This window comes from Mycteria americana, chromosome 18, assembly GCF_035582795.1.
Source record: "Mycteria americana isolate JAX WOST 10 ecotype Jacksonville Zoo and Gardens chromosome 18, USCA_MyAme_1.0, whole genome shotgun sequence".
NCBI lineage: Eukaryota > Metazoa > Chordata > Aves > Ciconiiformes > Ciconiidae > Mycteria > Mycteria americana.
Window position 1 is genome coordinate 4,565,146 of NC_134382.1, and position 24,108 is coordinate 4,589,253.

General features: G+C 52.8%; 1 protein-coding gene across 2 annotated transcripts in view; it reads right to left on the bottom strand.

The window, feature by feature from the left end:
- KAZN (kazrin, periplakin interacting protein) overlaps positions 1-24,108 on the bottom strand; it is a 247,111-nt gene that overhangs the window by 93,035 nt on the left and 129,968 nt on the right. Inside the window, exons 1-2 of one of the 2 annotated variants that reach the window (XM_075520417.1) lie at positions 5,592-5,666; positions 4,631-4,808 (exon numbers count right to left, since the gene is read on the bottom strand). In XM_075520417.1, coding sequence (XP_075376532.1) covers positions 4,631-4,808; positions 5,592-5,657 — 244 coding nt within the window. In that variant the 5' untranslated portion in view covers positions 5,658-5,666. Of the gene's footprint in view, positions 1-4,630; positions 4,809-5,591; positions 5,667-24,108 lie in introns of those variants that run through there. The other variant, XM_075520416.1, reaches the window with a different exon arrangement.

The window sequence follows — 24,108 nt, forward strand, 5'->3', positions numbered from 1 at the left end:
TATAAGCTCGGCGCAAAAATGCTCCCGATACCCGACTGGACAGCAGTATCCAAATTCCTCAGGTTCCTTTACAGTATCAGCTCTCAAGCTCTGGAAGAACAAATAGCAGGGAAGATTTCTGAAAAGATGAAAATGGTACATTTTCAACAGCCCGAGATGATTACTCACAGAATAGCAACTGCACAGAGCACAGAGGTAACTGATTGCCTCCTGGGCAAAAGTCAAAGTCTTTGCATTGTAGCTATGAAAGTGTACAGAGATCAAAGAGAAAAAGAGAAAACTCTATTTTAGGCTGTCATGAGCATAAAGGTCCTCCTGGCCCTTTGGCATCACCAACTACCAAGACACGACTGAAATCTTTCTTATGCTGCGTGTGCCCGAGATCCCTGCGCAGCAGGGAGGAGAAATCCTTTATTCCAGGGGCAGGGTGCAGCTCCTGCTCCCTTCCCAGCTGAATTCCGGCAGCATCCGTGCAAACACCCCCATCCCCCCCATCGCACCCCAGCTCCACGCAACGCCAGCTGGGACCCAGTGACCGCCCCGTGCCACCAACGCTCTGAAATAGGAAGCCGGATAAGCCAAACGCCGAGCGAGGTATTATTAATAACACTTAGCTATTGATTGCGCCTTACGTCTTCAAGCACTTTACCAACATTAATTAATTAAGGTGTTTTCCATTTAATGCCGGGAGGAGACTAAAGCAAAAACACGAGGCTAAACAGACCAACCGCCCGATTCAGCGCGGCGAGTCCTTGCACCCAAACTTTGGGTTTCCGCACCGATGTTGCTTTTACTCAAACTCCTGGGAGTACAGGTGTAGGTTCGGCAAAGACCCTAAGCCAAAAGCCCAGAGGTGCACGCAGCGCGAGCGGGGGCCGCAGCTGACCACTAAGCCGCCGCAGCGCTTGCTGCAATGCTCTGCCTGCCCACCTGCGTCCCCCCCGCCCCGCCGTCGTCACCAGCATCCCACCCCGCCGCCGCAGCCTGACCCGGACCACAGGGCGCAGGCACGCCTTTTGCTCGCAATTAATTCAACCAATACTAATTCAAACGAGAATTCAGACACGAGGGTGCTGACACGCGGCTCCAGTGATGTTCCCCAGAGCTGCCTGTAATTGCCGCGCTAAGAGCCAGGGACACGAAGTATTGATTTCCACCCCGATCGGCATCCAGGCTTACACGCGGGCTGCGGCCAAAATACTTCTTCCAGCAAACTCGCCTTTTAAAAACGCCTGTCAGGACTTAGAGGTTCGAATGATTAACGCTCACACTAAGGCCTGTAACAATACACAAGTTTCATTCCTACCTACCTACGCACACCCACCCTCCAGCGCTGCTCTCCCTCTTTGCTGAATTCTTCCACTTTTGTTTTAAATTACGTCAAACAGGCCCTTGAAGCGTACCTCGCCGCTGGAAAAACAGCGCATCGTAGCAGAGAAGAGTCCCAGTGTGCTCAAAAGGGGCAGAGTTATTACCTCGAGCTGTCTCAAGCTGCACCATAATTATAAGAATAACACATTTCACAAACTCGGTATTAATTACCGGCTAGGCGTAGCACAGAGGCACACGTTTACCTCCCTTCACGTCACTTGGGACTGACCTGGAGCACCCGCCTGCAGCACCGAGCTCCTTCCCACCACAAGCAAAGGGACCCGACAATTCTGCCACGGGCTTCTCGGCCGGGACCAAAGCACATCCCCGCCGCAAACCCATCAGCCACCCCAGCACCACCAGCGTATCCCACATTTGCGCTTACAGGTAAGCGGCTGCCCACCCAATTCACCAGCCTCCTGCCTTTCTTTAACATATTTACGTAATACAGCTTGGCAACGCTTCTACTTCTAAGACACGGCAGCAGAGCTATTCAGAGATGCTTGTTTTCGTCCCATCCTTCTGAACGTCGTCTCAAAATACTTGAGGAAAAGCATAAGGCTCACTACAGATATCTTGGGCCTGCCTGTACAAACACAGAGCGATGTAGGAGAGCATTTATGGCAGTACATAAACAATAGTACATAACTTAGGGAGGAAACCCAAAACAGAGAGTGAATCTAATCAGGGGGTTTTGCAGAGACCAAGTACTCTCCCCCTTCTCCTCAATAAGCACGGCGAACACAGTGCACTTCAGATGCAATTTTACACTTAACTGATTGGCTTCTGTTACAACACCAGTGGTAAGTGGCTGGATATATCACTTTTTAAATAACAGCCTCTTAAACTCGTGGGGAAGGAAAAAAAAAACAAAACAAAACGCATCTACAGCTACAAGGCCATGGAGTCACACCTTGTTAGGGAAGCGTCCTCTCTCCTAGCTCCTGGACATCAGCACGCTGAGCCAAATTTGCCAGCTTAGAGAGCGGGAAGATGGAGCGGACCCTTCAGTAACTTCAGCAGCTGCCCAAGGTACCGCTCTCGCACCCAGCCGAAGATGGGACCGCACTTTGCCACCGGTCACAGGGACCCCACAGCTCCAAAGCACGCGTACTTAGAGTTATTATGCAGAAACACGCACGCTTTAGGGAACAGAGCGCATTTCTTCGGCACCGTTACAGCATACCGACCGCTTTCCAGCACGCCAACAGTAAAGGAACCCAAAGAGAAGTTTTTCCATCGCTCAACGTATTAGAAAACCACCGAGGAAAACAAAAAAGAAACCCTGACCCTTGGAGAACCACACGCACATCCCTCCCTTGCCGGGGCGTGCTGCGGGAACAAAGGCACTGCCCCTCCGCTAACACACACGCGTCTCTCCAAAAGTCTCCTGGAGAGGGAACGAAACAAAACACAGCGCACACCCCCCCAGAAACAGGCGTGTGCGGGAGCAGCCAGAGGATTTTACCTCCTTTTCTAGCTGGACGGCTGCATTTCCACACTCACGCCGATGCCCTCTTACAGCGGGTCACCAGCTGCATTCCTGATCCCCCCCGCTCCGGCGGGGGAAGACGAAGGCATCCTCCTTCTGCCCTTTCAGCAAATTTTTATAAAAGAAAGCGCCTCGGTAGCCGGGATGCGGTATAGAGCAGGGTCCAGTTCAGATCGTACCAAGAGGCACCTATGCATACCAGCTCTGAAAATACCTGACCGCACACGTAACTTCACTCCCCGCGTACCCGCAGCTACCGGGAAGCTCTGCTGGGTCCAGCCCCTGCCGCGCAGCAAACCCACCTGATGATGGATTAACTTCGTTTAACAGGTGGAATTCCGCACACCACACCCCCGCTACCGAAAGAGCAAAAACAAGCTGGATGGAACAAATCCACCGATTAATCCCTCTAAATCCATTTGCATTAATGCCACCAACAGCAAAACACCGGCGGTGCAACAGCAGCCTGCCGGGAGCGGCGATGCCCACCGAGAGCTACGCTACCTTTAAAAAGCTACAGCTTAACCAAAACCAAAATGCAACGGTTAAATAACGCCTAACCGCCATACCAGGAGATACTCACAGTAAATAAGTAACAAGTCAATAACACCTACTGATGGTTTTCAACAGCTACTGATGGTTTTATCACGCAGGTGTAAATTCAGTTAGCAGGAAAGGAGAGGGCTTGCACTGTTTTTGCTCTGACACCAAGGCTGCTCCAGGGTGAACTGTCAGGCAAGCCTGCAATTATTTGGTAAATTGATATACGTATTTGTATTTAAACGCTTCTAAAGCAGCAGTGATGGCAGCACTACGTTGATTAGCAGAAAGCGGTGAATTTCAGCCAGGCGAGAGCCAGACCCCGTCAAGAGCGCTGCAGAAACATTTCGCACGCCGTTTGGCAACCTTCAGGCAAAGCCGAGAGCATAAATCACTGCCCGCTCCCCCTGCGCCCCGTTTCCCACCCTCGGCCTCTGCCGCTCCCGCTCCGAGGCCTGACGACAACTTTTTAGGGGTTTAAGGGCGGAGGGAGGGGATGTCTGCAGCGCACAGGGGCCGGGCGAGCCTTTCGCCCCAGACTTCGTGAAAGGCATGCCCTGGGCATCGGCCGTTTGGGGTCGGCTCCCTGCAGCCACGCACGGAACCGAGCTCTCCCGCCGCCGGGCTCTGCCCGCCGCCCCCGCCCGCCGACGCGCCCCGGGCCGGGCCGAGCCGAGCGCAGCCCCCGGGCCCGCCGGCAGCGGGGGAGCGGCGGGGCCGGAGCGGCCGGATCGCGGCTGTAACATGGCTGCTTCCCTACCGAATTACGAAACCGGTTATGGGAGCCGGGGTACGGGTCCGGGGGAGAGCCGGCGTGCAGGGAGCGGGCGAGTGAGGCAGCGTGCTGGGGATGGGGGGGGGGGGGCGTGGGGGGAATCCCTGCTCGGGCTGGGGGCGTTGGAGCCGGAAGGGATCCAAGAAGTAGCAGGGAATTAGGAGCCTGCTAAAAATCCAAGCGGGGATCCGCAACCGGCGGGCGGAGCCGGGTCCCGACGGGACGCGCCGGCCCCTCGGCGGCTTCGCTCCGGGCACCCCCCCCCCCCCCCGCGCCCCTCCCCACCCCGGAGAACGCCAACAAACAATGACAAACAACGGCGAACGGAGCCCGGCTTCCAGGCGGCGCCCGCGGAAGGACACCCCCCCCCCCCCCGCGCCCCTTCCCCCCTCCCTCCCCGCCCCATCACCCCCAGCCCCGCCGGGGCGGGGGTCGCGGCCGGCGGCACCCACCTTGCGCGCCGTGCGGGCCGTGCTCCATGGCCGGGTCGCTGCCCAGCTCGGCCAGGCGGCGGCCGGTGGCGGCCAGCTCGGCGCGCAGCGCCGTCACCTCCTGGCCCGCCGCCTGCAGCGCCCCGTCGATGCGCAGCGCCAGCTGCTTGTTGTCGTCCATCATGTGCAGGATTTTGGCCTGGGGGAGGGAGGAAGAGGAGGAGAGAGGTGAGAGAGAGGGAGCGGCGTGCGCCGCCGCGGGGGGGGGCTGTGCCGGGGGGGGGGGGCGGGCGGAGGGGCTGCCTGATGGGGAGCCGCGCGAGTGGGAGTGGGCTGGGCGAGGGGGCGGGGCGAGGGGAGGGGGCTGTGCGGGGGGGGCTCTGCAAGCGGCGTGTAAAGGGGAGGGGGGGGCGAGGGAGGTGCGAAGGGGGGGGGGTGTCTCTGCAAGCGGCGTGTGAAGGGGGGGCTGTGCGGGGGGGGGCGAAGGGGAGGGGGACTGTGCTGGGGGGGGCTCTGCAAGCGGCGTGTAAAGGGGAGGGGGTGCTGTGCGAGGGGGGTGCAAAAGGGAGGGGGGCTGTGCGAGGGGGGGTGCGAAGGGGAAGGGAGGGTGTGCAAGTGGGGAGCAAAGGGGAGGGGGGCTGTGCTGGGGGGGGCTGTGCAAAGGGGAGGGGGGCTGTGCAAGAGGGGGTGCGAAGGGGAAGGGGAGCTGTGCCAAGGGGGGGCCGTGCAAGTGGGGAGCAAAGGGGAGGGGGGCTGCGCTGGGGGGGGCTGTGCGAAGGGGAGGGGGCCGTGCAAAGGGGGACGCGAGGGGGGCTGTGCCAGTGGGGAGCAAAGGGGAGGGGGGCTGCGCTGGGGGGGGCTGTGCGAAGGGGAGGGAGCCGTGCAAAGGGGGACGCGAGGGGGGCTGTGCCAGTGGGGAGCAAAGGGGAGGGGGCTGCGCAAGGGGGAACGGGCTGGGGGCGGGGGGGGGGGTGCCCTCTACCTGTTGCCCCCCCCGGCAGCCCGGGCAGGGCCGCGCCGGAGGCGAGCGCGGCTCGGCCGAGGGCATCCGCGCCGTTACGCGGCGTTACGCGGCGCTCAGCGTCGGCCGCGGGGGCGGGTCCCTCCTGCGCGGGGCGGGCAAGCACGGGGGGGCGGGGGGGGAGCCCTGCGTTTCTGGCGAGACCCCCCGGGGAGCCCGGGGCTGCTGCGCGGGTGCGGTGAGGGCTGCAGTGCGCGCAGCCGGCCGCGCTGCAAATACCGCTCCTCAAACGCTAAGCGGGCTCGGGTTCGCCCCGAGGTGTGGCCGTACCCCAAAAGCTGCGTGCAGCAGGTGGAGGTAAAATGGGCTCCAAAAATCCCCCGGAAGGATTTTATTTATTTTTTTTTGTGGGGGGGAAGAGCAACCCGTACGCTCTCGGCGCTGTAGCAGCGGTTAATGCGAGAGTCCGTACGCTGGCAGTTCGTGTGGCACGAACCCAGGGTGAAAAATCGAGAATTATTTGGTATCCTCGCTGGCGACTGCTAGAGGGAGCGCTGATGTTTCCCTGTGCCTTATCAATGCCTCGGAGGGATCCACTTGCCTGCTTGCCAGGGCCTGGGCTGCAGCGAGCCCGCAGAGCTGCCGTCCTCGCCAAGGCAGCCGCGCAGGCTGGCTTCCTCCCCACCGACATCGGATGGGAATTTCATTTTGATCCCCACGCTCTGGGAAGCGTGGCCTGCAGGGCTGCACCTCCCTGAGCCATCCCCGCTTCTGAAAGCCGCGGGCAGCGGCGCTGGCTGGTTTCGCCCGAGCCGCGTGCGGCTGGGAAAGTTCACAGAGGGGTTTAGGAACTGGGTTTAGGAACTGGGCAGGAGCCCCCACGGCAGCGGGGTGGGATCCCGTGGGGCCCTGCGGAAATGTGAGTGGGTGCGGGAAGCGCGGCAGGGAGCCGGGGCCGGCGAGGAAGGGCTCTCGCCGAGGGAAAAGCTGGAGAAAATCACAACCCCTAAGGAAAGAGGGCGAAACGGTCCTGCCCGCGTCTGTACGATTTGCTAAATCCTCCGCTATCTGCCTAAACTCCGGCTTTTGGCTGAACAACCTGAGAATTCGGGGCATTTCCTCGAACTTCAGGATGCTCCTTCTGCATCAGCGCCGGCATTGCAGAGACCTTAGCCCAGCTGCAGTAAAACCCACCGAAAAGCGCTTCCCTTCTCCGAGAGCTGCAAAGGTGACTCTGGGAGAGGCTTGACGTGAGATAAAGCAGAAGCACGTCACCGTCCCGCGCGGTGATGGTCCCCGGGGAGCGCTGCGATGCGGCCCTGCAGAAGCAGAGGGGTTTGGCATGCGGTGTCCCCAGGCAGCTTTTAAGAACAGAAATCGGGTAAATCTGTCACGTCAGTCTGCTGAAAAACAACGCTAAGGTCGGCCGGGATCCCCCAAAACCTCAGATCTGACCTGGGATCGTGCGTACAGCTCTCTCGGAGTGAAAAGGACCGAGCCCTTGTCAAGCGGCATCTAGACCTTGTAAAAGGATTTTGTAAACCAAAGAAAATCTAGTATTCGGATAAATGGTACAGTGGCTTTTTCAAGGGAAAGTTATTTTTGACTGAGAGTTTCCAGCAGCGTTTGCAACCCAACCACTAGCACTGGGCCAGGGCGCTTGGAACGTTGGTGGAAAGGGCCGTTTTCCTTAATGAATTCCCACAGGGCAGACAAACAACTCGCAAGGAGAATAGATGCAATTTTTGAAATTCTTTCTTCGTCATCTATGCAGCCATCCCTGAAGAAGATAAAATTCTTTAAGTATATATAGAAACTGCATTCTAATCAAGATAAATGCCCGGTTTCATGCCTAATTTACATGAGTATTTGCTGCAAATTCTGCTTGCAAATGAGAGAATTATGTACGTAACCAGATAACCTGAATGTGCAATCGCAGTACCATGTATGCAAAACTTAGTCATTGCACTTGAATAAAACGTAAGGTTCAGCAGAAAAGAAGTCAGCTTTAAAGTGCAGGCACATTATTTTTATCATAAAAAAATCAGGTTAAAACTCATTTGAGCCTTCCAAGAACACGTTCAGCTGCCGAAGCAAAGTCCAAATTACGCTTCGTACTCAATCTAACCTTAGTAATAGACTAGTTGAGTTGCTGTACCGGCAGCGCTGGAATCTTTTTAATTTACCAATGCAAGAGAATTTCTACATTAGCATGTGTGCTATTTAAAAATATGTTTCTTAAACTTGGCTGTGGACTCATCCGTAAATTAATAACCTCGCTTTAAAAAAATCTTCCTTATTAAGTCCTTTTGAGATTCCCCTGAAGATGTCTGCAAAGATTTTCTCCCCTTCCCCATACCTCCTCCTGTCCTTACTAGGGAACAGCTGGGTCCATTTAAAATTGATTTCAATCTCTCAAAGCAGGATTCGCTTTCTCCAAGCTTCCGCCTGGAAAGAGCGTGCGATGTCGCAGCAATCCTGAGATAGCAGCTGGCAGAGCTCGAGCCCGGCCGAAAGCGAGCGGTGCGGGCACCAGCACGGGGCAGCAAAGGGATTTCCAGCGCGAGGGTGGCTGGGGTTTGCTGCCCGCCTCCAACTAAAGCATTGCGATGCACCCCACGGTATCGCAGCCCGGGGTCTGCAGCGGTGCCGGCTCTCCATCCCGCGCCCCGTGCCGCATGCGCGCACCCCTACGCGTTCCCAACCCAAAATCTCCCTGCGCTGTGACCCTGGTTCTGAGATAAGGGTAACCCACCGAGCCGCAGAAAGGTCCCCATCGTTGCTCCGGCAGCAAAACTGCCTTCAAGAAGGAAGGATTAAAAATATCGCCAGGGTGTGCGTTCAAAGTGCGATACCTGAGGATTATTTTGAGTGGTGCTGATTCCCATTCGGAAGGCCAAGCCTTTGCTGAAATCCTCAAAATTGGGATGAAATGAAGCATTAGGAAATGAATTGGGCCTCATTCCCTTTCTCCTATTAGTTTTGAATTAACAAAAAATTAAATTAAAAGCTAATTAAAATAGCCAAAATTAGAAACATATTATTTCCCAAAATCACTTGGCCTTTTTTTTTTGTTTTTTTTTTTGTAATTCCAGCTTTTACCAGGAGCTTGACAGCTATGCAGCCAGCCGCGTCCCCAAGGGACGGGAGTCCCGGCCACGCAGAGGAGGCACAGAGAGGTCGGGAACATTTCCTAAGGGCACGCGGGAAACCTGAGTCAACGCCGACAAGCCTCAAGCCTCCCTTCAGCCTTAGCTACACTCAGCATCTTTTCAGGAGGTGCAAGGGTAGCCTTGAAAACCTGCAGAAAACCCTCAATTTTGGGCAACACGTTCTAGCGGTAGCATCACGTCCCGGCGGGCTATTTCTCAAGAACATATAGATGGCATAAATGTGGCTGGAGGAAGGTTTGAGAATACTACCCATGCTGTCTGCTCTCTTTTCGGCCTAAGGAACACAGGAGAGGGAATATGAGAAGGTTTAGGAGATGAAAAAGGGCTGAGTAGCACATGGGTACCGTTCAGGCCTTCCAAAACACTTTAATTTGCTATTCAGATTACCACTTTTTGTAGTTTAATATGTACAATATGCAAAGGAACCAGTTTAACTAAATGGGAAAAGCCTTTTGTGTTAAGGTTGAACGTAATCTAATACAGCCCTTTGATTTGATTCAATTAAATCCTTTCTTTTCCAATTAAATAATCAGCCAGAATCTAATAAAAATGAATTTCAATGTGTCATCCTGCGGAATGATGACCTCCGAGATGGCGAAGGCTTATGTAAATTCTGCTGATCGCTTTTTATCTGCTTGTGCCTCACTTCCACCAAAAAAAAATTGCCTTCTGTCTGTATATTTGCATTATTTTCTCAGCTGCTCCACGTATCTCTGCTCGCAGTAACAATTCCCCGCTGAAAGGGCTGCGAGCAGCACCAGCTTCTTTCAGCGCATCCTCCGAAACGGACCTTCGGCGATTGGAAAAAAGATCGCCAAAGACGGGATTTGAAAATCCCGATTATTTGAAAATCCCGAATCTTTCAAAAAAAGATCGCCAAAGACGGGATTTGAAAATCCCGATTATTTGAAAATCCCCAATCTTTCAAAAAAAGATCGCCAAAGACGGGATTTGAAAATCCCGATTATTTGAAAATCCCCAATCTTTCAAAAAAAGATCGCCAAAGACGGGATTTGAAAATCCCGATTATTTGAAAATCCCGAATCTTTCAAAAAAAGATCGCCAAAGACGGGATTTGAAAATCCCGATTATTTGAAAATCCCGAATCTTTCAAAAAAAGATCGCCAAAGACGGGATTTGAAAATCCCGATTATTTGAAAATCCCCAATCTTTCAAAAAAAGATCGCCAAAGACGGGATTTGAAAATCCCGATTATTTGAAAATCCCGAATCTTTCAAAAAAAGATCGCCAAAGATCGCCGAAGACTGCAAACAGCGGCCGTTTGGCCCTTTCCCGATGTCACCAGAGGCAGCTGCGCGGCCGTTCATCGGCAAAGCAAAGCGCACCAAGAAAATCCGGTCCAAGAGACCAGCAAACTTGAGCAGCGATCCCCAGAAGCAGCACAGCGTGCTCCCAGTTCAGTAGTCTCCTCTAAGTAATTCCCATCCAAGTGACACCAGTTGCTAACGCCTACAATTCCCCCCCCCCCCCCCCCAAAGGTCACGTTTTTATTTGTGTATTTATAACTGCATTTGACCCCCCCTTCTCGCTCTTAAAATACCGAGCACCAGCTCTTTTCTTCCTCCGTTGGAATATATAGCAGCGGCTTAACGCAAACCTCGCTGACGTGTTACTGCTGCGCTGTGGCTGAAATGCCAGTGCTTTAGTTAATAAGTTCTTGTAACGGGATTAAACGGAGCCAAGGGTAGGCAGGTTGAAAATTTGGGTGAATATTCTGCTTTTTCCCTGCGATGCTGCGGCGACACGTTTCCCCATCTCCGTTTCTGTGCCGGTGGAAGGGTCCCGGCGACCTTCCTCTGCTGCACGTCCCTCGGGACCACGAAAACAAACCCATTAATGTTTATAAAGTGTCTCGGACTGGGGGAATTACATCACCGCGGCGAGATACAAGCTTCATGGCTGAAAACAAACCCCAGATCCAACCGCCCCCAGCTTAGACGCATCTCAGTTACCCGGCGCAAACCTCGAGGAATCCCACTGAGAAGGGGTAATTGAGAGAAAAATGTGATCCCAGAGATTTTTCTCCAGTAAACCCATTTTACATTAATAGGAAGCAGATTTCTAGACCCCTTGCAAACAAATGACTTCCACGGCATATTTCACAGCTGAGCGCATCTATGGCACCAGCCTCTATACGCAGCTCTATTAAACCCGACATTTGTTTAATGAATTACAGCAATCCAATGAATCTGTGTACGTTCAGCCTATATTTAAATGTTTCTGGGGACGACGTCAGCAGCCAGCTTTTCACAAGCAGGTATCGGTGTCGGGGATCAGCTCCCGCTGCAAGGTACCCAAAACTTGTTAACATTTTTTGGTATCTGCTTTCTTCGCTATTGCGGGCAGTTGATTGTTTAGTTTTATAAAACGGTAGGCGTAATTACCCAGGAGTTCAGGGCCTCTGCTTAACATAAACCTGCTTGCATTCGGTGCAAATTTAGGGGGGTTTCTCCCCGTTGACGAACGACGTCTGTCATCTGCTAGATATAAACTGTCGCACATCTCCCACCTGGCTGGGGTTAGTCCGCGCAACCGAAAGGTGAATTAAGCCGTTAAAACTCACGCAGTCAAACACGGTTGACGTGCCGCAGCTATTTCCAAGATGACCTCCTCTTCCTCTCACGGGTCAATATGTAAACCTTGACAAAAATCTAACTCTGGTCCACCCTCCTGTTTTAACGTATCCCCTGCTGCAGACTGTGCGCGAAGCGCTGCCTTTCATGGCGTGTAGAAGCAATAGCGATGATGGTGCTGTGATAATATTTAGCTTTCTTGCATCGATACCTCTGATCTGTGGTGGTCTCCAGCCCAGCTCTCCCCACCCGGGAGCAGGTTTGCCGGCTTGTTCCTACGTAGGTGCTGTAGGTCTCACTAAGAGAAGGGGTGAGCCCCAAAGGTGCATCCGCGGGAGCAGAGCTGCCTGGTTATACTTTGCTGCAAAAACTGTTTTCATTGTAGTTTGGGTTAAAATATCCCTAAGGAGCTGGTTTTAGCATTGACCAAGTGCAAGGTCGCACTTGATCTGAAACGGTCCACAGCCGTTGCCCTCGGCCAGCCGCTCCCCAGGAGAAGGATGCAGAAGGATGCAGAAGGATGCAGAAGGATGCCCAAGGATGCCCAAGGATGCCCAAGGATGCCCTGGGCTCCGGTGCTGGCCCCTCCGGGCGGTTTTGGAGCTGAGCTGCGTGACTGGGGCTGTGCTCGCTGCGTGGGTGCTTGGGGGCGGCTCAGCGAAGCACAGGACCCCTGGCAGCGGTGGGTGGGTGGAAGACCAGCAAGTCGTGGAGACCCACGGGTGCAGCTGGGCGTTACAAAATAGCCCAGTAGCCGGCAGTGGGAATGCACTCGCAGAAGCGAGGAGAGCGAGCGCGAACTCAAACGTGCACGCACGGTACCTACGCGCTTGGCAGCAGCGGTGAGGTTCTGTAAAACCGCTTGGATTTCACAAATACCTGTCCATAAAGGAAGAGAGAAATAGGGAGCAAAGAGAAAGAACTTCGGGCAAAGTCCGTATCAAACGCCATTTCCCCGTCTTTTCCCCATCGCAAATTAGAGGGGAAAAATGTAGCTCGGTTTTGCAGAACGGCAGGGGTGATTTGGGAGATCGGGTCCTACTGGCTTACTACAAGACATCATCTGCCCTCTTGGGAAGGGAAGAATGGGAAGTCCGCCGAGACGTTTGCTTTGCAGACCCGATTTACCAGCTGTCCAGACGCTATTATGAGGATCATATGAAAACTTAAATGAATAGGGAGATTCTGAAGCACTTAGATAGCAGCCTAATAGGTGCCGTGAAAAAATCCTGTGATCAATCAGCAGACAAATATATACTTAAATTAGGTGTTAGTGGGACAGATGCGGGAAAGGTGATTATGGGTTGCCTCTGTGTTTCCTTCAGCAACAATGATGACGCAGCGGGGTGGGTCAATGTACCCTGTCATTAACACAGCATCAGCATTCACCTGACAGTTTCTTTGTCCTGTGAAGTCAATTCCTATGAAGATTTGACATTAGCAAGAGGCACGGTGAAATTCAGACACCTTTGAATTTTCATGACCCTCTAGGTGCTTTAGCCTGGCAGATTACAGGCAAAATCACTGTCCTAAATTGGGCAGGAGGCAGGAATAAACATTTGTACCCATCCCTTTCAACTGTGGCAATAAATACCATCGGCAAAACCCGTGGAAGAGCAGCCCTTTCCTCCCTCCCCAGCAAACAAAACTAGAAACGGGGTCTGCAGGGCAGAGCACGTGGGAAGAGTCAGCGAGAGCATCCTGGAAAAGGAAGATGTTGGAGAGAAATGTAATTTTTTACTATAATATTTGTGAAGTAAGTAAAAGATAAGATCTCGAGTGGGGTTCAGGCCTCTAAAATAATCCTAAGATTAATGCAGAAACGGAGAGCTCCACAGAGTGAAGGAGAGGGGATTTAGCAGGCGCGGCGCAGCGTCCCCACGGCCCCCCGCCACCCGGGGTGCACGCTGCCGTCCGCAAAATGCCCGCGGGTGCTTCGGGGACCGTCCGGTGCAATCTAGACAGGAGTGAAACTTAATTGGCTCTTACAAGGCTACCCGAGGCAGAGCACCCTTCCTTTTCATTTCAAGTGGGAGAAAGCGTGCTCTGGTGTAAGCGTGGGCGTCCTCCCGTGTTCTGTCAGCGGCACCGACACGGGGGCACTCCTAGTTTGAGGATTGCCCCGCTGCAAAACCAGCCGCTTTTACAACAAAAGACTGTGGCTGGGGAGCGCGGAACAACAAAACTAGCTTTTTTTTTCTTTTTTTCTTTTTTTTCAAGATGCTACCAGCAGCGTGGACTATCCTGTATTGCTCAAGATTACAAACCTGCAATTACATTCCCCGCTAAACTGTGAAAGCTCTAAAAATATACATAGATAAAGTCTCAGCATTGAGAAGGCAGCTGAAAAATGGGAGCAATATTCATACGTTTACCCATTCCGTGATTTATAGTCATGTTTTAAGGCTTCAGTATGTATTCACTGGTTCTATGCGGTTGGGGCTGGGAGCGTATTGGCGTCCATCTCCTTAACTGTTCGTAACGCAGATTGGCTGGAGTCATCCGCGCTGTGAAAAATAACACTTTTCCAGGACTGAGAGAAATGCCTTTACATCAGATCATTCACGAGCACTTTATTTCTTTGGTTAGGTAGGAAAATACTGCAGACCTCATTTCCCAGGAAGGGGAAACTGAGGCACAGATGGGCTGAGCCTGGGTGCGAAGGGTGCTGTGACTCAGTGGGAAAGGGCACCTACTGCAACCTGCAAGACCCAGCAAGCCTTTCCAGTTAAATACGGAACAATTCCTTCCTCTCTTGCCTGAAGAACTGTGCTGTTACTGGTACGCTCGGGCAGCGCCGCGCTCGGGAGGAGGGCTGCTCCTCGTGGGACGGGCAGTTTTTGCAGCGCTCCGACGCTCGTGAGGCAGAGGCGCAGAGATGAGGGTTAAAACCCAGGGAATGCGAAGCTGTAAGCACGGGGGCATGGCTGCTTGTGCTACCTTGACTCAAAACGGCTCAGCGTATTATCTACTTCAGTGCAGTGTACCAAAGCAAACAATGGTAACAACCCACCCCCCCCCCTTTTTTTTTAGGTATTGCACTAGCACACGTGTTTTGTCTAAACAGGAGTTTTTAATGAAACCTGCTGGGGGTTGATTTACCCTAATGTAACACCCAGCCACGGGGTATGCTGCTTCTAACAAAGTCCATTTACCTTCTGACATACATTACTTTAAAAAAAAAATACCCCCCCAAAAAGCCCCCGCACCAAACACACAAGCGTGATAAAGTATCTCAGTATAAAATCAATACCGGGGCGATTAGCAGCCTTTGAAAAATTCTGGCTCGAAGTCAGTTCATGGCAGAGATCAAATGGAGGTGCTGTCAACTCGCTTGGGCATTTCACTTTGCTTCTGATATACGACACTTAAAATCGCCTGAAATGATTCCCATTATCCCTGCGTTTTCTCCTTGCTCCCCGGGGCAGCACCAGGCAGCTCGGCACCCGTCCCAGTCTGCAGCATCACCTCCCGCCGAGCGCTCCCCATCCGCAGGACGGCCCGTGGCCGGGGGAACCCCCCGGCCGTCAAGGCTTTCTTACCGGTTCCTCCTCTTTTAGGGAAAACTGGAGATAAGCCTGACCAGCCGCGAGCCACCGCAGCCGGAGCCAGGTCCCTCCATCCGATTCCTGGCTGCCGCTGGGAGCAACCTGCGGTCCCAGATGGATAGCCCTGGTCATCGGCCGGCACGCCAAGAGGAGCTCCGTCCTCTGTTAGAGAGGAGGCGTGAAGCATCACCTAGCCCTTCAGCTAACTCAGGTGAGCGTTATTAATATTAATATTATTGATATTAATAGCTTGTCGTGAAAGCGGGGAAGTTTTCCGCAAGGCTGGTGCACCAGAGCAGGGGGAGATGCCTTCAGATGAAGGCTTGGTGGAGCCAGAGGGATCCAAGGGAAAGCTGAGGTTCTCCTCAGAGAGAGAACGCTACGAGTGGTCTCAGAGAAAGCCAGGGCAGATACGTAGGACCATCCGAAAAAACTAAGGATGCAAAATGCCAAATAAATAATACTTTTAAAAAAAAGCACAGCTGGATGGATTGCTCAGAAAAATCTAACCGTTGTTAAGCTCCGGTGCAGGCAGGAGGTTCTGTGGGTACCAGCACATCCGTCACCCCAAAGGTCTTCGGGACAAGACTCAAATCACTAAGCTGGCAGGACTGTTGGCAGAGGGATTTTAAGAAGGTGATACGTATAAAACCTATTGATGGCAATTAAACAGAGCAGGACACCTGCCAAGCGCTTGTGTTTGCTCAGTCAGTAGGTTTTATGGATACAGAGATATCTATCTGCAAAGCTATTCAAGTGCATTTAATTTTTCCAATACCCACATACTGCAGCTTGCGTGAGGGTAATGTGTTTATCCTGGAAAGTCGGTGATTTCATAACGCAGAACTTGGCTCTAGGGCATTTTTGGTATTATTAACTTCCTTCCAGTGCATGGAAAAACAAAACCTCTCCCCATCGAAAACCCCGGGATGAAGTTTTGTCGGGCGTCGAGTGCGGTTCGTCATACCGCCAGAGGCCCAGGGGTGGACGCTACGCTTGGAAAAAGCTGGGACCTCAAACCCGATGGAGAAGATGGGAAGCACAGGGCTGGTAGGTGGGGAGCTCGCTCTGTCCCGGCGCAAGACAAAGGGACAAGGGGGAAAAAAAAAACCAAAACCCACGGTACCTTTTGTACCATCGGCATTTGTGTTCCTAGACTAAATGTTAGGCCAGACCTGCGGTGGGAGGGTGTGATGATGCACCCCTCAGGCCCTCGCTATCCAAAAGGTCCGGACAGGCACCAGCAATGACTTGGGAGTGTTTGGCTGATTTCCTTGCCTTCTGATGACACCCCATTAAAACTAACGTTCATAATCTGCACTGGACCAACTCGCCTCAAGATAAAGATCTGCCTCATTTGCAGTTACATAATTAGCAATTACCCTAATTTCACTTCCATTAAATTACTCTTTTTTTTTTTTTTTTTAAATAAACGTAATCTTTTCTGACGAAAAAAATAAAGTGGTCTGGGTCTACTTCAGACTATTCTACAGAAAGCAGCAGCATCATTATCCTGTTCGCAGATATAACGTCTCGGCACTTTTAATGAAAATATTCATTATTGCTAATTTGCATCTCTTTCAGTTCTGGGACGGAAATCAAATGAAGATGTCAAAACAGTGCTACCTCTGCCTCGGGCAAAAAGGAGCCAGGGTGACCCCCAAGTCCTTCCGACCACCAGCTTAGCTTGCGTGCAGAGAAAGCATCTCTGGCACCCTCGTAATTGAGGGCAGCGCTGGCTGCAAGGTGAGCGAAGGAAAACCAGAGGAGAAGAATGGTGTCAGAATCTGGGGAAAAATCGGGGAGCTCGGCAGCGAGCCACCAAAAGAGCACAGAGCCCCTCCTCGGATGGCTTTGGTTCCGTGAGGACGCTGAGGCAGAGCGAGTTGTACAGGGGGCTTACGGAGGAGGGGGAGGAAAGGTGCTTCTGACCCCCTGCGCCTCAGCTCTTCTGTCCCTTAGGCTTAGTTGAAAAATCCCAGCCTTAAACTGCAAGATGGGTTGAAATGCAGATGGTAATCAGGATGGTGATAACTCACGTGGGTTTAGTAGAGACTTCTCCTGAAGATAAAGTGCATTTTAAATGTACTCCGTACTTGCTAGTAACAAAACTTTCCATTAGTACGAGGCAATATATATTATACTTCGGAAATACACGCTTCACTGAGCTTGGAGAGTAAAGCTAAAATAATCTTTTTATAGCAAATAGGGATGAATACTTAAAAATAACAGAAAGTTGGTGAATATTCATTTGAACTCCTAAGCAAATTTGCCCTTGTCATATTTGCATCTCTCTTGTGTTCTCTTTCTGTGCAATGGAGTTTTATTAGCATGAACATTCACAGAAAGTGAATTTGAAGCCTGAATACCCATGGGAAATGAATTTTAAATTCACTTGCTGTGTGCAGTCACCCAAGAAACTTGATCATAATTGTTTATTATACTTAAATATTTATATTGTGGAAGCACTTGTTAGATAAAAAGGCCGAGATGCTCCTGTGCTGGGTGCTGTACAAACGCTGTCCCAGGCTTACAGAAATTACCTCCATCCCCACCGAACCCAAATGGTGACGTGTGACGAGTTTGGCCAGGCTCGGTCCCGTAGCAGAGGTGAGACGGCAGGTGGCGAATTTCAAGCTCAAGAACAGGCACTGGGGTGGAGGGGTGAAAGATCAAAATGTTTCTGCAATTTTCCCAGAAAAATTGAGAAAGTTGCGGCGTATCCAACTAAATGGCATGACCTTGCTCGGGGCGCGTTCGTACGGGGTATTTGAAAGAGAGTCGGGGATTTAAAGTTCATCAGAAACACCCTCGCCCGAGCTTTTTTACTGCCTGAAGTCCACTGCCGAGGACTCCGGCTTTCACTCGGGAGCTCAGATTCCAGCGCTCGCAGCGCCTTTAGGGTTTACAATGGATTCTTACATTTTCCACTCCCCTCCCCTGCTCTCCACTTGCATCTATAAATGCTCGGGAAAGCGGCACCCACTGCTGCTGCCTCCCCCAGCAGATTCCTGGCAGGACAGCAGTGGCTCCGGAGCGGCAATCACAGCCCCGGTCAGCAGAGCCCTTCACGCCTTCCCGTCCGGGACCGGCGGCGGCAGGAGCTCGCTGTGCAGGGCAGCCTTGCTCCCACCTCACCCCTGCGCTCCAAAGATGCCTCTGGGGTCTTTTTTGGGGGAGACGGGTGACACTTTCTGCAATAGAGGACCCCGTTTTTGCTCGGTCACGTAGCACCCTACAAGTCATCTGCGCCCCACGGACCTCACAGCAAAGCGCAGGCTGCCCCTGCTCGAGCTAGCGCTGACTGCGCACCGGCCTTTGGAGATGGTTTTGCTGCAAGCTGCCAGATAAACTGTATTTTTGGGGGGTTGGAGTGAGGCAGAGGAGGATTTCCAGCCTGTTCTCCCAACCCTCGGGCGCAGCGAGGCTGCAGTCACCTCCTGGCTACCTTCCGCGCTCCTGAGCGAGCACAGCGAGGCAGGATCGGCCGCTTGGGTCGCTCGGCCGCGGGAACAAACCGAGGGCTGCCCTGACAACTGGCACATCCCGGCGCTCCGGCCGTGGCCGGCATCCAGGAGCAGATCCCTGCAAAAGCCCGCAGGCAGCATTGCTGCGCTCCTAGTCTTTGGAGGAAGGGGAGGGGGCCACATCGAGAGCACGCTTTTAGACCAATCTTCGCTAAATTATTTTTCTTTATTGCCTGCCTCGGTCTAGAACACAACAAGGGGGCGGATTTTTTATGATTATGGAGGAATAACAGCAAGGTCAAACCCCTGCTGCAAGTGGGGCAGGGCTTTACACATTGCACCCGCAGACTGGAGCGCAAGCAAATTACCACCTATTAAGGGCTGATGAACAAAAAAACCCCCTGAAATTGAAGCTCAAGTTACAGTAATAAGGATGCACCAGAGCAAAAATTGCATTAGGACGTGCACTGTCTTGTGCATTGCCCTAAAACTGGATTCACCGCCGGGAGGAGGGGACTCAGAGCCGCCCCTCGGAGCAGTGCCGGGTCTCCATCAGCTTCCCTGGCCCTTACGTACGACTGCGTCTTTTAATTATCGCCCACTGTACTCACATTAGGGTTGCCTGTGTCAATTTGCATTTGCAACACACTGTGCTGCAACAGTTCCCGGCTCCTCTATAGAAATAGCAGGTGTTATCGGCAACGTAATTACATGCCATCAATAATTATCAAAAATTTAAATTGCCCCAAAGATGCTCGCAAGCAAATGGGATACGGTATTTCACAGCGTTTCCTTCGAACGCGGGCCACCGAGGTGACGCTGGTATCGAAGTGGAAAGCTGTAATTAGGCGAACGTGAGAAGGAGAAGAGGAACCTGATGAGGCAAACCAAGGGAAACGGGTGCTGGGAACCCTGCCGCTGAAACCGCCGCAGGAAGGGTCCGTGGCCCCGGGCCGGGGGCGCCCGCTCAAACGAAATTGTTTCCGAGTAAGCTCGAGCTGCTTTCGAACGCCGTTGGAGATCCAGAGGGTCAGAAAGGGGAAGAGCAAGAAATCAGCACTGCGGAGGGGGAGGATCTCATGGGAGGGGGGATAACGGGGCTCCGTCGCTGGGTGGAGCATCCTCGCGGCGGGACCAAAAACGGGGACCCCCTCTGCCCGGAGAGCTCCGAAGGCACACGCAGCACTGCAAGACCCACATACCTGCATTTCTATCTTCTTTCATCAAGCGAATAAATAAATTAAAAAGGTAAACTGCTATGAGCAGGGTGTCTCTGCCGCCCGAGCCGGGCAGCGTGGCTCGGTCCTCTCGGCGTTCCACCGCCAAGGCAGAAGCTGCCACGCATCACGGAGCGAGATGGATGGTATCAGGGAGAGGAGATGAAGGTCGTAAGCTCAGCACGTGGCACAACTCCGTGGTAGCTACTGTAAGAAAATTTAAGTGCCAAATGGGCTAAAACCACCTTTTCCAGGCCAATATTCTGTTGGTCGCAGAGGAAGTCGAAGTTGTCTTTTACGGCTTGAAGTGGTTAACTATACGGCTTCTTTAAACCAGAGAATTAATGACACCGAACTTCACAACAACAACAAAAAATTAAAGGCACCCCAAAGAATGTTCTCTTAATTGTAGCAGCCTGCTACATTAAAGCTGCTATAGGAAAATTCATTTACAATTCAGCTATTAAATTGCAAACCATTACCACTGCTTTTATGGCTTTATATTCCTCTAACAAATTTATTATGTAATTACTCTGTGCAACAGCATCGTTCCTAGCAAGTGAAGTTGAAATAAGGCACCTATTTCAAAATCCTAACAATTCTGCGTTTTCCAGGTGTAATTTATACAAAAGAGGAAAAACATTACGGTGCAGTTTTCTGCCTGGGACTCTGAGACGTTGGAGTATCGGCGATGGTCCTGGCTGTTACCTGGCTTTAGTTGATGAGGTCAGACCCAAATTTGAACCCTTTGGGTGTTGAGGAGCCGGGACTCAGACCTCAGCCAGGACCAGCGTCAGGGGCTGCTGCATGTGCTGTTCTGAGCCGGAACGGGCAAAACCGGGCGATAAAGGCGGGATAGAAGCGCTCGGCTCTGACAACCGCCATTTATTTCTGTAGGAAATGCAATTGCTTTGCGGGCCGCGGGACTTGCTCCGATGGCTCTCGGCAGCGGCACAGCTGGGGCTCGGGGAGCTGGCGTTTTCCCACCTGCCGGGGGCTGAGCCGAGCCCCGGCCGATCCACTGCTTACAAAATAAAACATCGTAAAATAAAAGAAAATCAAATTTAAAAAAGGAAAGGCATTTTCTGCCTCTCGTTTTCCAACTCCGCCAAATAAATCTGTAAATAAATAAATAAACTCTTGGGGGTCATAAAAAACCCTGCATAAAGGGGCATTAAGCAGGACATGCATTTCCCAGGCAGAATGACTGGATTATTGTTGGGAGATGCAAATAAATTCACATCATGTGCCTTTTTTTTTTTTTTCTTCTCCTTTTTCTTTTTCTACCACCCTCATCAAAAGGAGGAGATAGTGCCCGCATCCAGCTCAGGAATCTCTTGCGCAGATTAAAGAGCCAATTATGCTGCGTTTGGGGAAGCTGCCTACTGTCCAGCCTGAACCCATCGTGCTTTATAAAACCCCAGATGAAACACTTGGTCGCTCGCAGCACCTGCGACCTCGCTCCCCCGGCAAGACCACCCTATCCCGCCCGTCACCAGCACCCGCGCGGCCATGGCACAGCCACGAAACCATCTTCTTGGAAGCAATTCCCTTATCTCGTGGTGTTTTCTCCTATCCCGATCTACCAGCAGATGTTTCTCACCCCTTCTCGTTACCTGCGCCCGTACCTCGAAGCTTACTGTAGGCACCTGCCCTTAGGGCTGCATCGACGTAGGCGCTGCCGTGCTTTGCTGAGCTGGCCTCTGGGGATGCAATACAAACTCAAAAGAAAAGGGAGGTAAAGGAACAAGACCCCAGTTTTTTCTAATTATCATTATCCTTGACAATAATACCATTCCAATTATTATTCTCCTTGCAGGGTTGGTTTGCTTGTTTTCACAAGGAGGGTCCTTGGGGATTCCAAGGGCTGGTAAATGCACAGAGGAGGCAAAGCAGGGGCTGCTTCTCAGCCCGTCCCACCCCGCTGCTGCTGCAAGTCGGAGGGGAGATGGACGGGGGGTCCCCGCCGCGGGGTCCCGGCGACTCCCCGCAGCCTTGGGAATCCTAATGGCACAGCGAACCCACTTAGTTATGCAGGAGGCGTCTCCCTCGGCTCGCGCGTCGTGAATCGCGCCTTAGAAGGGCTGAATGGCACAAACCTCCCCCTCCCGCGCTCTCAATTCACGGCGTCGGAGCCGCTCGCCTTCTGCTGCCAGCGCTAACAAGGTCTGACTTGGTAGGATTATTTAATATTTATGCAAAATGTTTGCTGTGGGTATAATGACATAATCACCGGGGCCAAACCCGACGTGGTTACACAAGCGCGACACCCCCCGCTCCCCAATAATAACGAAATCCCTGCGAAGAGTTGGGGGGAACGAGCTGACAAGCCAGGATAATTTATTCTGCTGAGCCCAGTGCCTGCCAACACGGCTCAGTCTGGCGTGGGATAGACTTACTGGGAGCCACCAGGCGGGGATTTGCAAAGAGAAGGAGGAGTCTCAATGAATTAGATACCCAAATCTTGCCGGATTCAGCAGGAGCCAGCCATTCAGACAGCCTGGGATTATCTTCCTTCCCGGGTTTGTCTGTTAGCTCAAGTGCCGCTAACTAGTCGGTGATCAATGGATTGCCATCAAGTGTGTGGGGAGCAGGGGTTAAGTTAAAAAGGGGTTTTCCGGTAAAGTTAATGAGCGATAAAACAATTACGAAGAAAGATACAGGGGGAGAAAAAACCACACTTAAATTTCCCACGAAAAAAACTGCACCAAAAACCCACCAAACCCCTTAATGCATGCTTTTCTCAATCAATGCTGTCCCAAATTTTCCCTAACCCCAGTTAGTTTCCTTCACCCCTGGCACCTGTGGCACTGCACGTGGGCAGCACGTTGCCCTACGCTTCAGCATCCACCTGTGCCGGCTGGGTCAATGAGGCCTCTGGTAGCCGGGGCTTCCCGGGCAGGCAGGAGCCAGCCCGTCCGCCCTGCCAAAATGATCTTGAATCGCCGCAGAGACGGGAGCAGCCAGGCTTCAAAGGGAGCCTGCCCTAGGCTTCTGCTCTTCGCTTTTTCTTCTCTGTTCCTTTAAAATAGATCTTTACTATAACTAGGAGCAAGATTTCTACGGAAAGGAGCCATTAAAAAAAAAAAAAACATTTAGACTTTACTTTCTTTTTGACTGACAAACTGACGTGCCCGGTGACTCGCTCAATTATACGTCACTATTTTCTGCAGTAGGGCAGTGGAACTTTGCAAAAGAAAAGCCCCCAGCCAAACGCATTTTGCCAGCGGCTGTCAGTCACCGGAGAGATAAGACCTTCACGTGTGCCCAACCTGTTTCTCCGCTCCGGCACGTTGCCGGCACGTTCCCAGCTTCGCCGGGCACCGCCAGGAGGAATTCAGCAAAAGTTTGCGAAATGCTCGGGCACCTCATCGATGGAAACTGTGCAAAAGCCCAGGACGAACCCGCCTGCCTTGCTCAGCGATGCTGCCGGGCACGTCGGGCTACAAAACATCCTTGGGAAAGCTGCGTAAAAAGCCCTTTGGGGCAGCGCTGGGAGGTGGCTGGCTGCAGAAGCAGCACAGTAAGGCGGACGGTGGCCTTTTAACGGCCTGCGTAACGAGATCAGGATGCACAGGCATCTACCAGAGCGGATGCTAAAACAATTAGCGACGATTTCCCTGCCTCTCCCGAGATAGCCACGTGGGGAGGGATAGCAACGGCGCAAGGACGGGGGTTCGGTGCGTGAAGCGCATTAACAGTGAGAACTTGCACCTCAAACTCCCTCTGGGCACCCAAAACTTCGCCGCATCGACAACCGAAGGGAGAAAATGGAGCAGCTGAGTGCGTCCCCTCCGGCTGGGCTGGACGGCCTGCAAGGCTTGGGGGTGAGGGCAGGCGGTGCTCCAGCCGTTATTGGGGTGCTGAGCCCCGCACCCCCCTTTGAAGGCACCCGGTCCCGCATGTGCGGCAGGACGGCACACGTGCCACGCAGCCGGCGGTTGCTATGGCGACTGTGGATTTTCTTAAAACTCCTGCAAAAAGGAGACCGAAGGCCCAAGAAAGCAAAGGAAGAGCAGCTCCTTTGCGGGGAGGTTTTAGGGCCGAGGACGGCTGCTGCACGACCCCCTGAGCCGCGGTACCGCCTGCGGCTGAGCCAGTCGTTCCCTTCAAACAGCCCCCCGTTTGCCCCGCGGTGCTGATTTCTGTACCGCGGCAAACATCGCTATTAGGTCTGCGCTGGCTCGTCTTTGCGAGATGCCGGTCTTCGTCCAGCAATTCTATTTATTTCAGCAGTCTCCAAGGGTTATCTAAAGCTGCAGCTCGTCTGTCAACAGAGAAACTGGTTTTTAATTGCAGCCCTTCTGGCAGGGGATGAACCTTCTTCCTTCATCGATGTCGCTTTGTAAACGCACAGAGAAGTCGCAGACTGGCGGACGGAGGAGCAAAGCCCCCCGATTATCCCGATTACAGCCCGGCACGTGGCAGAGCGGCACCGACCCTTCACACCGCGCTCGCAGCGATACCTGCTGGGGTGGGATGCGGAGCTGGCATCCCAGTCTGGAACTGGGTTAAACCGGCAGCTTAAAGCGCAAGCGC